Genomic DNA, 13,979 nt, shown 5'->3' on the forward strand with positions numbered 1-13,979 from the left:
TATTTATTATTTTTGTGTTTTTTATTACTGCTCACTACCAATTACAGCTATTTAGAATTACCCTCTTTCTTTTACCTAGAGATTCAAGATGTAATATGCCTTCCTGGTTTGGAGACTTTTCGTTTCTGTTTACTATGTTCGTTTTCCTGACTCACATCTGTGATATATCCTTAGAAATGTAGACTTTTATAAAGGAAAAAAGTAATGCTCCTCATCTCCATTAACAATACAGGGAGTGTTGATGAAAGAATTATCTTCCTCAACAGGAAAAGAAAGCAGAGTTCCATTAGCGTGGAATTAGAAATAAGGTATAAACACTACCCATAGTTTACATAAAACTGAAGTTATTTGGGCTGGGAGAAATTGATTATAAATTATAGAAAGGAATGTTTTGTTTATATCTAGGCGTGGGTGCATAACGGTTGTTTATTTGAGGTTTTGGATGATTAATTTACAACATAATGAGAAACAAACCAGAGTCCCTAGCCCTGAGGAGTTCCAAATCCACCCTCCGTGTCACTATGGAACAGTCTCCATCTTCACAGGTACATGTACACACACACACACACACACAAACACACACACTCTCTCTCTCTCTCTCTCTCTCTCTCTCTCCCTAATGACTCATCTCTGTGCAGATTCCCTGATAATTATCAAGTCAGAATTGCACAGTAGTATAAACTCAGTCCTGAAAAAGTCATAGAGTGGAGGGTTATATAGACTTTATGGTAACTTTTCATTTCCTATCACAAAAGAGGCAATAATAGAGTCTAAGAAATACACAGAGCTTGGCTTTCAAACAGGGAAGGAATCATTGTGCTACTAAATGTGGTAGTGGGGAGAAAAATGCTACCAAATATTGGAAGCAGTGATATCTTTTGAATGAGTGCAGCGAATGAGTGAGAAAGGTCAGGAGCTCTTCTCTGAACCAGACTTCACGTAGTCAGTGTAGAAGACTGCCTCAATATATTATCTGAGAAGTCCCAGAAAAATCCACCTGTACCCAGAACTTTCCCCTTCACAGTGCCATCCACTGAAATTCCTACTTACTGGAGTTGCTATTTTAATTCGCACACTGAAAATGTGCTTCCTTAGAAAGGGCCCTGGAGGCATCCAGTAGAAACCTGTTCAAGATACTGCCGAAATGTGAAGCCAGGAGGTCAGGGAACATCGAAAGGACAGAGGGGCCTCATTGTGGGAAAACTCAACCAGCCTCATGATTTGCTTCTCCTAGACTTGGTCAGTCCATATTCCAATCAATATGCACAAAGAATATAGGGAAAGAACAGTTTTACCTTTCAAAAGCCATGCCAGCAAATGGTCTGATTTCTCACACACACAAAAAAAAACCTCTTGAGCTTATCTCTCCATGTTAATTGTGACAGTAAAACAATAAAAACAAGATTTAATTTTAACTCAGGTTGGTCAGTCTGGGGCAGTAAATGAAGATGATGGGCTAGAGAAATATTAATCCAGGTTGGTTATTTAACATCTGCCTATTTTGAGAACACTATTGAAGGCACCTATTCAGGACAATGAAACTTTTCAGTTATATTTTAGTTTATCGTCGGTTTCTCCTTGTAGTTTTCACTTTTTTAATTTTACTGCCATTGCCAATCATCCTCCGCACCAAGGTAAGCGAAGCTGCAAAATAGGCTGGTGGATTTCTGACTTATTAAATTACCCTTTATTGTTGCTGTGTAATTGCCTGGCTCAGAGCTGAATAGGTGGTGACACTTTGGGTTTGAAGTCAGGATAGTCACACATTGTGTTTTTCTGTCCAGTTTTCTCCTTTGTAATGGTTAATGTTGGTTGACTTTCAGTATGATTAATTAGGATAATTAAGTGGTATATTCAGTCAGAATTATTCTCTGCTGGCAACTAGATGAGAAGAAGAACAAAAGAAACACAGCACCTGAGATCTTGTTGTTCTAGTTATTAATCTCCGGGGAGCATCTTGGATTAGCACAATCCCATCCCCTGAGATCAGGCAGCAATGTAATACTGGGGGAAAGAGCTAGAAAACCAATCAGGAGCCCCAGGGTCTAGCACAGATAATTTACTTGTCAGCTCTGTGGTTTGGTGTGGGCCATGGAACCTCCTGGAAATTTAGTTTTCCCATGGGGTAAGAAGACACTGAAAGCCTGCAGTAATTTTCCTTGGTTAATCAGAAAATCAAATGAATTATAGTACTATGTTCTGATCATTTGAGATTTTATTTCATTTTGGTATACTTGTGAGCATTTTTCTGTTTGCTTTTAAGTGTGGTTAGTCCACTAAATCCAGAATAATAAATCCAGTGCATTTTCAATCATCTGCTAAAATCAACAAACATTTAGTAAACACCTTTTTCTATGCCAGGCATAATGAGTGTCACTTGGTGGTAAGAGGACAGTCCCTAGAGCCAGTACCTCTGCTTTAGGTCCCAGGGTTGGCACATAATGAGCTCTGTGGCCTGGGCAAATTCCTTAACCTCTCTGTGATGCTATTTTCTCGTATGTAAGATTGGGGTCATGACAGGGTTGCAGGGATTAAGTGAATGAACACTCACTAAGCGCTTCCTTGGAGCGATGTCTGGCGTACACCGTAAACGGGGTGGTGAGAGGCTCTCCACATGCGTTGCCCCACAACTGATGCGGTTCTCACCACCGCGTGCTGCCTTTCCTCTGAGGAGAAGAGAACCTTTCTGAGGTTTTTCTCTGACAAGTATTAATAAAGGTTATACCAGTCTGCATTAAAATGGAATCATAGTCATTGTAATATAGTGGGTTCCCCACTGTCACTCAGAAGTCTGCCTCTGGTCTGGGAATCTCTGAAGGAAATACATGTAAGCTAAGATGAAAAGGCCTTGTGGACTCTCCCAAGGCCTTCTGTACCTGCAAAGCTGGCAAAGGGACTGACCTCTGCCACCTGTAGCCGCACAGCACCTCCCACCGGGGGCAGCCACCCGGCTGTAGCCACCCAGGCTGGGCCTCCCCTTCTGCTGAGATCTCACAGTGCCCTGTGGAGGCAGCGAAGAGGTTCCCCACCCCTTTTGCTCAAACATTGTTCTCAACCGCCAAAGATTAACAGAATTTCTTGAAAAACAGAAGGCACGGATCATTTTTTACTTCACTGTTTCTTCTTTTTTTCCAAATTCTGTGACTCTCCACTCTTCTCCCTGCCCCTCCTCTCCAGGCACTTGTGCGGACCCCTATATGAGTCCCTGACAACAACTAGAGGACAAATTTGAGCCATAGACACAGGACTCTAATCTGAATGCACCCCCTGCTTGAAAAAAATGTTACTCTACCTAGATGGCCTTCTCTTTACAAGTCCCCCAGAGCTGGCTGTGACATACCTGAACCCCTGTTATATTTCCATATTTCTAGGTTATATAGTCTCAGTGTAAGTCCTTATTATAGCAGAAAAAATAAGAAATTAAACTGGTTAAGACAAACTTAGGCCATGACTGCATATCATCTGTCCTTCTTCAATATATACACACATAACACTTTATCTTTCATAATTTTCACAGAAAGTGAATATAAACTCTTTGAAAGTGAAAACAAGTAAATAAAAAAAAACAATGGTTTCAGTGCATGATTCATTTATTGGAAAGTAAGAAATGCAGTATTTCTTTCTTTCCAAGGTGCTATGAAAAGAGTACATTACATCTGTGGGAAACCAGAGGCCTTGCATCAAGTTATGTTTGATAAACTGTGTTCCTTTTTCCTTTCTCTATAACTATCTCATTTGTTAAAACTCAATCAGTGTTAACAGGAGAATTTTTTTTCCTAGTACAATAACATGATTTCATTTTGGGCTTTTAAATGCACATTTAACTATTCAATCAACTGCTAATTAAACTCAAAGAATGTTATTTTCACTGTTGCTTACAATGAATGTAGAACTTTTTTTACTTCAGAGAATATGAACCCTTGGAAGTTATAAAATTTAAGTAGAGGCTTACTCTAATATGGATGCAAATCAATTTATTGTAACTTTCAGGTTACCAAACTGGAGAACCCTATGCTTCTAAACACATGGTAATAGAATAATTAAAGAATTCAAGCAAAACAAAAAGGTCTAGTTTACTTTATAAAAGCACAATGAATCTACATGATATGGAACCAACAAAGAGTGAATATCTGACTGAATTTTTTTCATTTTCCTACTGGTTATTGAGTTGTTTCTATAGACTGGCCTTACCCTGACCTGAATTCCATCTCAATTCAAAAAATGTGGCATGAATGAGAGACCTTCAGTGGTTTTGCAATGTAATATTCAAAGGCAAGGAGAGGGGATTCACTTTGCAAAGCAGGCTTCTGTCCCAGGCATTCTGCTAACTGCTTTATCCAAATTATCTTACTTAGCCTTCATTACAAACCAATAGGATAATCACATATGTTTTATCATTCTCATATTACTTTGAGGAAATTGATGCTCAAAGATATGGGACCCAACAAAGGCTGTGTAGACGTGTATAAATTGTATTTGAACTTGGGTTCTGTCAGAACTCAGAATTCACACTTTAATGGTGGCTTTTAGACTTTCCTATATCTTGTACTTTTGAAGATTTACCATCTATTTTGAAGGGTGACATTAAGAGTGACTTGGTAATCATTTGTCAAAAATACAGTCATTTGTGATATTACTTTAGACAGATCAAACCACAGAAGGAAATTGTGTCCTAGCAATGTCCTCAGTTGGCCTCATGCTACTCAGTGTCTTTAATGTAGAAAATCGCAGTGGCTGTAACCGGGAACAGATCTATGAGAACTGAAGCAGCCGTCATCTTAGGTGTGGGCCCCTTCGGTTCATACCTGTGCCCAAACATTCACCAGGAGGCATGGCATTAGGTTGGCATTTGAGTATCTGTCAGTTGGAAGACATTACGACTGTGTTTCTCAGTGTTCTCATGGAAATATTTTATAGCAAAGGAGAATATGTCTCACTCCAGAACCCATGGGCATAAGTCAAACAGAAACTCAAATTTAATCTTTATGAGTAGGTATTATGATTAGTCCAGTTTTGCAGATTAGAAACACAGACAGAAACACATGCAGTGAAGGTTTACCAAAATGTGGCCAGTTTGTGATTACATGTTTCCTATCAACATCTGTCTGACTCTAGAGTGAGTGAGTGATCTCAACTACAACTGAGTATCTGTGTCTTTATAGTTTCTACATTGGTAGTAAGTGTACTCCTAGCACATTGGTGTGTCACTTTACTAAAGAAATCCTATTTTCTTACTGTTTTACACTAAGGCATCAGACATGCTGTCTTTTAATTGTCTCATGAACACAAAGGTCGTCTTAGTCTTTCTCCAGTTAGTAGTGAGTGATCAATAAAACAAACCTGAAATATAATTGTTATTTATGTAAGTATATGAATGAAATTAATAATTACACTGAGGTTTTCTCATTTTGGAGGAAATTTCTTAAATGTCCCCAGGTAAAAATTTTTTGAAAGTGGCTTAAGCTACATGCCATAGTTCTGGTGGTATTCTCTGTGCAACTTTGTTCTTTTATGACTGTTTCTAGCATCTTGCTAATTTTTACACTTCTTGGTATTCTGTACTATTTCCTTACTTTTTTTTTCCAGTTCTTGGACTTTTCTTTGTACTTTTATTAATAAAACAAAAAGATAAAAAGAAGGCCAGGTTTGTCTGAAGAGTAGTAAGTGGAGAAAATCGAACAATAATACTGTCAGCATATAGAGCGCATTTCCTCCAGGTATATCCCACTCCGTGTAGGTTGACGCTAGGTCATCCCTAACTAGGACTCCTTTTGGAGGTAAGGAGACAAGGAGACAGCACATGGATACTGAGCAGAATTTCTTACTTAGACTGGTTGTAAAACCAAGACCAGACTTCAGTTTTCTCTCAGATATACGAGTATTTCTCTAGAAAAAATTTTACACCAAGAGAGACTTGAAGAGAGAAGAGAAGGGGAGAGTCACCCGTACAGGGCATTAGTGAGCTGGAAGGGCACCAGTTAGGGAGGGAGAAAACACAGCACCGAGGGCCGGCTCTATCTCGGCAGCTGTCACGTGCTGCTCTGTTTCCTTCACAATATATACATGTGATGCATCATGATTTTGAAGTTATGATAGAAATCATAATAAATAAGTGTTACATGAGAGACTCACGATGTTAAATCTAAAAAAGAAATAAACCAATGGAAGATATATAGTGCTTGTGAAGACATATACACTTTTAAGGGCTAAAGGAGGGAAGTCGGACAAAGAAAATGAAAATGAGTGGAAAAAAATGTAAGACTCCATGTCACAGAAAAGAAAGGGTAGGAATTCCAAGAAAACTTAAAGAACTGTTAAATGGCCAAGTCAAACAATCAAATATATTAATAGTAACAATTGATACTGTTTTAAATATTGGTTTAAAATCTCTAAGGATTTAAGAGAACGGGGAAATGCTATACAGTCTGGGAAAGTGAATGTTCTAGACACAGAAGAGGATCAAAATGATGGAAATCAAAAAAAAGAATAGAAATCATGCTAAGAGTAATGTGGCAGATAAACAAAACCAGAAATCCATATTTGATATATTTTTACCATAGGAATATCCTATGAGAACTTGCTAAGCTCAAAGTATGCTGAGTAAACTGTGGAATATGGGCGGAAGTTGAAAGAAATGTTTCTGCTTTCAAGTAGCTTGCACAATTCCTGGAAAGCCAATATATACTATGGCAAACATTAATCGCAAAATAAGGTTGTGTATAAATATGGGCCAAAGTATTTTAAAAAATCATTTGTGTTATAGATGTATAATTAAAAGGTGAATAAACCTCTAGGAATTCATCATCCTCAAGCCCCTTCAGCCCGAAACCATATACAGTTCCACTGGCCCACAACCTGCTGCTGCTTCTCTTTTCTTTATCTCAAAGAATCTGTTACCCTTCACTCCATTTCCAGGCCTGAAACCTGTGTGTCATCTCAGATGCTTCAGATACTCCTAAGCCCCCATTACGTACCCCATGTTGCTTTACCCCCATCCCACCTGTTTCTCCATCTCCATTCCTGCTGATGCTGCTTTCCTTGAGGCTGTCATCATCTCTCTTTTTCATAGGCCATTTTCACACTCTTTCCCCCAGTTTCCTGCCAGAGTACTGTTTTGTAAATGACAACCGGGTCCTATTGAACCCCTGGTCAACTTCTTCAAGGATTTCCCTTCACTTACAGAGGCAAACTATCTAAACGAAACGTGTATACACTGATGGATCTTTAAGATTTTTGCCATTTATTTATCCTAACAACCCTCCCCAAAGTCCCCAATATCTATTGCCCACATTCCCATTTTCCACATTAGCAATATTTCACTGTTTGCACTCCCTGGAACACTATGACTATTCTTTTTCTTTTATTTTTTATTTTTGAGAGGGCATCTCTCATATTTTTTGATCAAATGGTTGTTAACAACAATAAAATTCTGTATAGGGGACTCAATGCACAATCATTAATCCACCCCAAGCCTAATTCTCATCAGTCTCCAATCTTCTGAAGCATAATGAACAAGTTCTTACATGGTGAACAAGTTCTTACATAGTGAATAAGTTCTTACATGGTGAACAGTGCAAGGGCAGTCATCACAGAAACTTTTGCTTTTGATCACACATTATGAACTATAAACAATCAGGTCAAATATGAATATTCGTTTGATTTTTATACTTGATTTATATGTGGATCCCACATTTCTCCCTTATTATTATTATTTTAAATAAAATGCTGAAGTGGTAGGTAGATGCAAGATAAAGGTAGAAAACATAATTTAGTGCTGTAAGAGGGCAAATGTAGATGATCAGATGATCACGTGTGTGCCTATAGACTAAGTATTAATCCAAGCTAGACAAGGGCAACAAAACATCCACGTATGCAGAAGATTTCTCTCAAAACAGGGGGGGTGAGCTTCTAAGCCTCACCTCTGTTGATCCCCAATTTCTCACCTGATGGCCCCCCTGCGACTGTGCCTGTCTTAGGTTGTTCCTCCCTTGAGGAATCTTACCCGCACTATGACTGTTCTTGTCTCTCTTACTTGTGCCTGTTGTCCTCTCCCTGGGATACCCTCTTCTCCTGCCTTGTTCTTGGGAAAGGCAGCTCAAGCTGTGACGATCTGAGAACCACCCTTGAGGCTCTCATTGCTTCATGGACTCGTCGACCTCTGTTATACTGTGTATTCCATTGTACTTTGATCTTTGCCTCCCCCTGTAGACTATAAATACCTCAGGCACATGGAACATTTTATTTAATTTCTCTCCTCCATACCAAATAGAGCACCTGTCACATAGTAGATCATTGCTAACTCTGCTGAATGTATAAATCGATAATCCCTCATGGCAGAAGGATGTGGAGACTTAATCTGGGCCTTATAGGAAGGATGGGATGGGATGCAGGACAGAGAAGATGATGAGAGGAAGGGACTTCAAAGAGAGTAAAAAGAATGACAAAAAGACAGAAAAGAATACGGGTATAACAGGAGGGTGTCTCTTCCACCAAGTTCTTCTTTTGCAAGCTCTTCTTTTCTTATCATCATCCATGATACATTTTTATACCTAATAACATATGTGAATGTCCATTGTAAGCCTCATAACAACCATTAGAAAAGTCAGTATTATCCCTATTTTACAGATGAGCAAACTCAAAGAGGTTAAGCAATTTTCCCAAAGTCACATAGTCTATAAAGGAAGTGGGAGGATTTCAACACAAGCCTGTCTGATTCCCAAGCCCACTAATGATATTGCTTCTTTAATGGTATTTATATCAGATCTTTCAAAGCTAGTGTATGGTTTGCCTTACTCCATTTTTTCTGGGTTTGTGATTACAAGAGCATGTGTTGAGATGAGGCCTCCCTCTGCCTGGATTGCAGAGTAACCATGACCCGTGATGGACAAATAATGTGAACAAGAAATAAACTTTGGTTGTTTTTAGCTGCTGAGGTTTAGGGAGTTTTGCTGCAGCATAGTTTAGGCTGCCCTGCCTTATCCAGCATATTCTGAAAAACTCCCTAAGGGATTCCATAAAGCTACCCCTGGCCCACTTCCTCATCTGTAAAATGAACAAGACTTAAACAAGAGTTTTAAATGCTCTCTGTGGATTAACTGCCCCAGATCCACCTGAGGTACTTGTTAAAACTACAACCTCTGAATGTGACGTCCAGGAAGCTGTACACTCACCAAACTCCTCCTGATTCCATAGCAATTAATCCACAGACTACATTTTGATCACACTGTGATGCATAGTCAGGTTGGAGAAGTACATGAACTCTGGCTATTTCCAGTTGCACTGTGTGCAAGGGGTGTGAAGATAGTACATCTCCATTGCTAATTAGCTGCAGAGGTTAAATGAAAAGGAGTTAAAAATCCCCCATTAATTGGCATAGTGGAGCCACCAATTGCCTTTCCCTGCTATACATTTGGGCTAAAAACTAACAAGAAATGCTAGTTTTTTCCTTTATTTCATAGTTCAGCTCCCTCTTATTCTCCATCTTCCAAGATGAGAATTTTTCAAATCATTTAAGCTTTGTAAATAATGTGGATTGAATTTTGAAAAATCTCTGCACCAGTTGAGGTAGGTGTATCCCAAACCATGTAAAGCCTTTTACAGGCCCTGTCAAATAATAATAATGTTTTTCTTTTAGCACACGGATTTAAAATGCATGATTTTTCTCCTTTCTTAATTGCTTTGCATTCCTTTAGAAAATCAATTGCAGTGAGTGAGGCCTGTGATTGGTCCAATTTTTTTCAAGCTGTGCTGAGAGGAGATCATACCCACATTTATACTAATTCATCAGCCAAATTACTCCTTAATATCAGTCAGTGTCATTAAAAAGAGGATGAAAGAATATAGTTAAAGCCTAGTTTATATTTCAATTCCATCTGGAGCTATAATTTAAAAGGGAACCAAGGTGATTTTTAAATATAATCAGCCACACTTCCCAGGACAACTTGACAATCAGGACTTTGGGGGCAGCCATCATCCAAATGCCTAGTCACAGCTTCATTTGCCCTTTCTGCCTCTGCAGCAAGGGCTCGGGCTGCCTTTAGCTGAGGTGGTTAAAACAAGACATGACTCTGATATTGTTAAATAGGTTCCAGGGAAGTTGGAACGTGTCAGCTATGAGGAAGCAGCCTATGCAGTTCAAAGTTTTAATTCCAATTCTAGTCTATTGGCAAGAGAGATGATGCCTCTGGGATAAATCTAATGACGGTCATCCACTGGGGTGAGGCTTAGGATCATTCAGTGCCAGGCAGGTAGGAACAAAACAGAAAAGAGAACAAGTCAAAGAAAAAGGGTTTCTGTACTAAAGAATTTTATGCCTAGGATAGTTACTGAGTATTTTATAGAGACAACTGTAGAAAGAACACAGAGAATAAAATCTTCATTCACTCAACAAATATTAATGAGTGCTTACATCATGCCAGGTAGTGTTTTAGATGCTGGGAATAGGGTAGTAAATGAAAAATATTTTCTGCCATGGAGTTTTTACTTGGATTGAATCCCAACTCTACTACATACTAGCAATATGACCATTGGTACTCAGTTGAACATGGAATTACAATACCTTCCTTATGGAATTTTGGTGGTAACTAAATAAAATGAGTCATGTGGAGCACCAAGTATTACATCTGGCACATAGTAAGCATTCATAATGTTATTTTCCTATCCTAATCCTTATTCATAAGTCAGGAAAATAGATCTGTTTATTTGGCAGATGTCTTCACTATTAAATACATTTATATGTATATAGGTCCTATTATTAGTTGATGGAGTTTATACAGTTAAGAACCCCCTATTCCAACGCCTTTACCCATTCTAAACACAAAACAAATAGATATTTCTGTAGATAAGAATGGGTCAGAAAAGAAAATAAGGGGAGTGAACCTGTGGTCACTTCTGAACCTGCGGTCAAAAGTATTCCCATATCATCCTGGAGTCAATGACACAAAATCAGGGCAGAGAGTAGTTTTCTTGCAGCTATGAAAGAAACAGAAAAAATCTAGGCCGACCACGGTCTGTGGCAGTATTCATAAGAAGCAGACCCTGCCCAGCTGCCCAGCCAAGACCTGATACAAGCTACCAGATGAAGCTAGATGACTGGACTTGCCTTGTCCTGGCAGGACAGGACCCCAGAGTGCCAAGTTAAGCACATTCTGGACTGGGAGCTAGGGACTGGCTAGAGGGAACCGTAAAGCTTCTAGATAAGGAATAATGAGTACAGAAGAAAAAAACACAAAAATTAATCAACTACCACTCAGGATAAATCTGAAAATAAAATTTCAGCATGCAATTAAGAATGACTAACAATGAGATTGGTGCAAAGATGAAAGCACTCCAAATAAAATAAAAATAAGGGAAATCAGCAGGTGAGGAAAGGGAAACAATCCACAAAATGAAAAATAAATTATTTTTAAAATAAAATCATATACCATATTCAACAATAAATTTGTATGACCTAGAAGTGGATATATTCATAGAAACATACAACTTATCAAAACTGAATCATAAAGTAGAAAACCTAAAGAGACTAATAATGAGCAACGAGCTTGATCAATCAGAAATCTCCCAACAAAAAATCCTAGGGTCAGATGTCCTCACTGGTGAATTCTACAACATATTTAAAGAAGAATTAATGCCATTCCTTTTCAAACTCTTCCAAAAATTGAAGAGAAATAAATATTTCCAAACTGATTTTATAAGGTCATTGTTATCCTGATACCAAAGCCAGACAAAGATACTACAATCACAGAAAATTACATGTCTACATCCCTAATGAACATAAATGTAAAAACCTCAATAAAATATTAGCAAACAAAATTCGTTAGCACACTAAAAGGATTATATAACATGACCAAGTGGGATTTATCTGTGGGAGGCAAAGATGATTCAAAATACATGAACCAATTAATTTAATACATCACATTAACAAAATGAAAGATAGAAAAAATCACATAATCACCTCAATAGATGCAGATACACAATTTGACAAAACTTGATATCCTTTATGATAACAACTTTCAACAAATTTGGTAAAAAAGTAACATACCTCAATATAATAAAGGATGTTTATGATGAGCCCACAGATAACATCATATTCAATGATGAAAAACTGAAAGCTTTTCTTCTGACATCAGGAAGACAGTGATGCCCCCTCTCTTCACTTCTATTCAACACAGTATTGAACATCCTATCCAAAGCAATTAGGCAAGAAAAAGAAATAAAAGTCATCTGAATTAGAAAGGAAGCAAAATTATCCCTGTCTGCTGATAACATGATCGTATATGTAGAAAACACTAAAGGTTCCCCAAAAACCTGTTTGCACTATAAATTCAGTACAGTAGCAGGATACAAAATCAACATAAAAAAATTAGATGTGTTTCTATACGCTAACAACAAACTACCAGACAAGAAAATTAAGAAAACAACCCCATTTACAGTAGCATCAAAAAGAATAAAATACTTAGGAATAAACTTAACCAAAGAGTTTTGCCATCTACACTGAAAACTATAACTGTAAAATGCTGGTAAAAGGAAATCTAAAGGAGAAAAAATAAGAGGGAAGACATCCCATGTCTATGGATTGGAAGACTTAATATTATTAAAATGTACACCCTACCCAAAGTGATCTATAGGTTCAATGCTATCTCCATCACAATGCCAATGGTAATTTTCACAGAAATAGGTAAAACAATATGAAAATTCATATGGAACCACAAAATCTTGAGTAACCAAAGCACTTTGAGTAAAAAGATCAAATTTGAGGCATCATACTTACTGATTTCAAAATATTTTACAAATCTCCAACAATTAAAACAGTGTCATACTGGTATAAAGACAGACATACAGACCTACGGAACAGAATAGAGAGCCTGGAAATAAATACCATACAAATACAGTCAACTGATTTGTGAAATGTCAAGAATTATACAATAGACAAATGACTTGAATGGACATTTCTCCAAAGAAGACATATAAATAGTCAAGAGGTATAGAAAAAGGTGCTCGACGTCCCTAGTCATCAGGGAAATGCAAATCCCTGATGAAAGAAAAAAATAGATAAGTGCTGGAGAAGACAGAGAAATTGGACCCTTTGATACTTTGGTGGGAATGTAAAATAGTGCAGTCACTATGGAAAATGGTATGGGGGGGCTCCCTCAAGAAATTAAAAATAGGACTATCAGATGATCCAACTATCCCACTTTGGGGTATATATGCAAAAAATTGAAACCGAAATCTCAAAGAAATTGAAGCTTTATTCATAACAACCAAGATATGGAAACAACCTAAATGTCCATTGTTGAATGAATGGATAAAAAACATGTGATATATACATACTATGAAATATTCAGCCTTAAAAAAAGAAAGAAATCCTGCCATATGTGATAACATGGATGAAGATAGGAGACATTATGCTAAGAGAAATAAGCCAGTCTTAAAAGGTAAAATTCTGCCTGATTCTATTTTAATGAGTTATCTAAAGTAGTCAAACTCATAGAAGTGAACAGAATGGTGGTTGCCAGGGGTTGGGTGGAAGGGCAAATGGAGGCTTGTTCGGTTGGAATGAAGTTACAATTATACAAAATGAGTAAGTTCCAGAAAACTGCTGTACAACATAGTGCCTGTATTTAACAATACCGTATTGTACACTGAAAATTTGTGAAGAAGGTAGATGTCATGTTAAGTGTACTTACCACACACAAATAAAAAATAAAAATCAACAAGAGGGTACTAGAAAACTTTTGGATGTGATGTATATGTTTATTACCTTAATTGTTGTGAGTTTCACTGTGTAGGAAAAATATGTCTGAAACTGCAAACTGTATACATTAAATATACATGGGTTTTTGTGTATCAATTATATTGACGTACAAAAAAAGCTATTAAAAAATAAATAGGGACAAAAACAGGTGAATATAAAAAATAACTAGTTAGAAATCCTGGAAATGGAAAACATGGTTTCTGAAATTTAAAAAAAAACTCAACAG

At 37.5% G+C, this 13,979-nt stretch overlaps 1 protein-coding gene and 1 long non-coding RNA gene across 11 annotated transcripts in view; one reads left to right on the forward strand and one right to left on the reverse strand.

The window, feature by feature from the left end:
* Positions 1 to 8,139, reverse strand: part of LOC140849864 (uncharacterized) — a 30,026-nt gene extending 21,887 nt beyond the window's left edge. Inside the window, exon 1 of the long non-coding RNA XR_012132154.1 lies at positions 8,003 to 8,139. This is a non-coding gene — a long non-coding RNA (uncharacterized lncRNA). The remainder of the gene's footprint in view (positions 1 to 8,002) is intronic.
* The window catches only part of SLC13A1 (solute carrier family 13 member 1), a 214,807-nt gene continuing 202,346 nt past the window's right edge, over positions 1,519 to 13,979 (forward strand). For all 10 annotated transcript variants that reach the window (XM_037023451.2, XM_037023453.2, XM_073238504.1 and 7 more), the window contains exon 1: positions 1,519 to 1,634. In XM_037023451.2, the coding sequence (XP_036879346.2) occupies positions 1,536 to 1,634 (99 nt within the window). In that variant the 5' untranslated portion in view covers positions 1,519 to 1,535. The remainder of the gene's footprint in view (positions 1,635 to 13,979) is intronic.

Source organism: Manis javanica, chromosome 6 (genome assembly GCF_040802235.1).
Source record: "Manis javanica isolate MJ-LG chromosome 6, MJ_LKY, whole genome shotgun sequence".
Lineage (NCBI taxonomy): Eukaryota > Metazoa > Chordata > Mammalia > Pholidota > Manidae > Manis > Manis javanica.